Consider the following 1,689-nt stretch of genomic DNA (forward strand, 5'->3'; position numbering starts at 1 on the left):
CAGTCAACGGTTGTAGTATAAAATTCAATAGAATCTACGACTTGGTCTGGAATAAACTGGTGTCTGATCGGCCTATGGAGGAGCGGTACTGCAAGGGATAAGGGCTTGTGGCTTAGTGATACTCCTCCATAGCTCCCTACCGAAGGGAGTTGACGCCTAATGGTGGCTATATAGAAAAAACTGTGTGAGGAGAATTAATTAATTAAAATTGAACTTACTCATTTTAAATTTTATTTTAAGTAACCTTCAATAAAATACTGTAAGAGCCAATAATATTTACAAATAATTTACTACTAAAAAGTGGATAAGGTTATTTATTCATTGCTACATAAAAATAAGTGAATTATTGCCTATTTAACTCCTGTAAAATACGCAGAATATAAACGAATAAGTTGATTATATCCATGTACAAGTTTATTGTGGCTAAAATGTATTCTTCTGGTGACAAAGTCTTCATTATCATTTGGGTATCCACTACGATGAAAAGGCAGAACAAAAATGCTCCACCGAGTCCAATACCAAGTTCCAATATAGACGATTGAATGAATATCTGCATAAATCCTCCTACGATGAGAATGCAGAGTCCAGCGAATAACGCGGAATGAGTGGCAGAGAAGTCACGCTTAGTTTGGAATGTGAATGCAGTCAGAGCGACCAATACAACAAGGGTTAATACTAATGCTTGTAACACGACTACTTTTGAATAGAATGTCACTATGACTCCGATTGTGTAAGCTTGAACAACTGTAAAGGCTATTAGAAGGATAAAATTGGTAGGAGATTCCTTCCTTTTGATGTGTAGAGGTACTAACAGTGCAATGCTAGCAATAAAAGAAAACATCATCATCCAGTCATTTGTGTGAACAAAGCTTTTTATAGGTGGTGTAAACAAACATATGCTGGCTATAATAAAGGTTAGTAATATTTGCATGGACAAAAGGCCATAAACTTTGCGAATAAATGCTAACCTTATTTGTTTTGTAGCGTTCAATACATTGTTTCTGTAGGCAAAATCATTTTCGATATCATCCTCGTCGTATTCTTTTCCACCATGTTCGACATCTTCGTTCAGAATTAGGGACACTGTTTGCGACATTTTTCTGATGTGTTTTACTGACGTTTGCAAGTTTTATCTTTTTATAAACTGTTATTAATTATTAAAACATTATTCTGATCAATTTCTAATATTTATTTGTCTACGTCTATTCGTCAGTGTCATTAATGTCAACACAACAAAGTCACATGTCACGTCAACTCAACCGTCAACATGGGATACACAGACCATACATACTGAGTATGTATGGTTTGTGATGGGATACACTTTTTTGGGAAATTTTGATTTTATGTTTGCTACTGATGACGTAACTAATAAATATTTTTTCCTTTATTTGCTATTATTTTATTATTTAAACTCTTCTTTTCGTATGAAAAGAATTATTTGATGCTTGATGTCTAAAAAGTTTTCCTTTTTTCCACATTTTTACTTCTTCCTTTTGTTTTTGGAAGAAGGAAAAATAATTATAAACCATAGAGGTATATATTAACATAGAGTGAGCCCTCACTCCGCCACCACTGACGACAAGGGCCCTGATTCTAAATCAAATTTCGACACTAAACAAGTCGCTTTCAATATGGCGACGGTTGAAATGCGATTGTGCGAGCCTTGTGGATTTTAGTTGAACTAACGAA

The 1,689-nt window shown here is 34.5% G+C and overlaps 1 protein-coding gene across 1 annotated transcript; it reads right to left on the reverse strand.

The window, feature by feature from the left end:
• Positions 1-214: 214 nt before the first annotated feature.
• On the reverse strand, positions 215-1,272 carry LOC126887863 (protein lifeguard 4-like). Its single transcript, XM_050655763.1, has one exon. The coding sequence runs from the start codon at positions 1,094-1,096 to the stop codon at positions 344-346; it is 753 nt and encodes a 250-aa protein (XP_050511720.1). The 5' UTR covers positions 1,097-1,272; the 3' UTR covers positions 215-343.
• Positions 1,273-1,689: the final 417 nt, after the last annotated feature.

Source organism: Diabrotica virgifera, chromosome 7 (genome assembly GCF_917563875.1).
Source record: "Diabrotica virgifera virgifera chromosome 7, PGI_DIABVI_V3a".
Lineage (NCBI taxonomy): Eukaryota > Metazoa > Arthropoda > Insecta > Coleoptera > Chrysomelidae > Diabrotica > Diabrotica virgifera.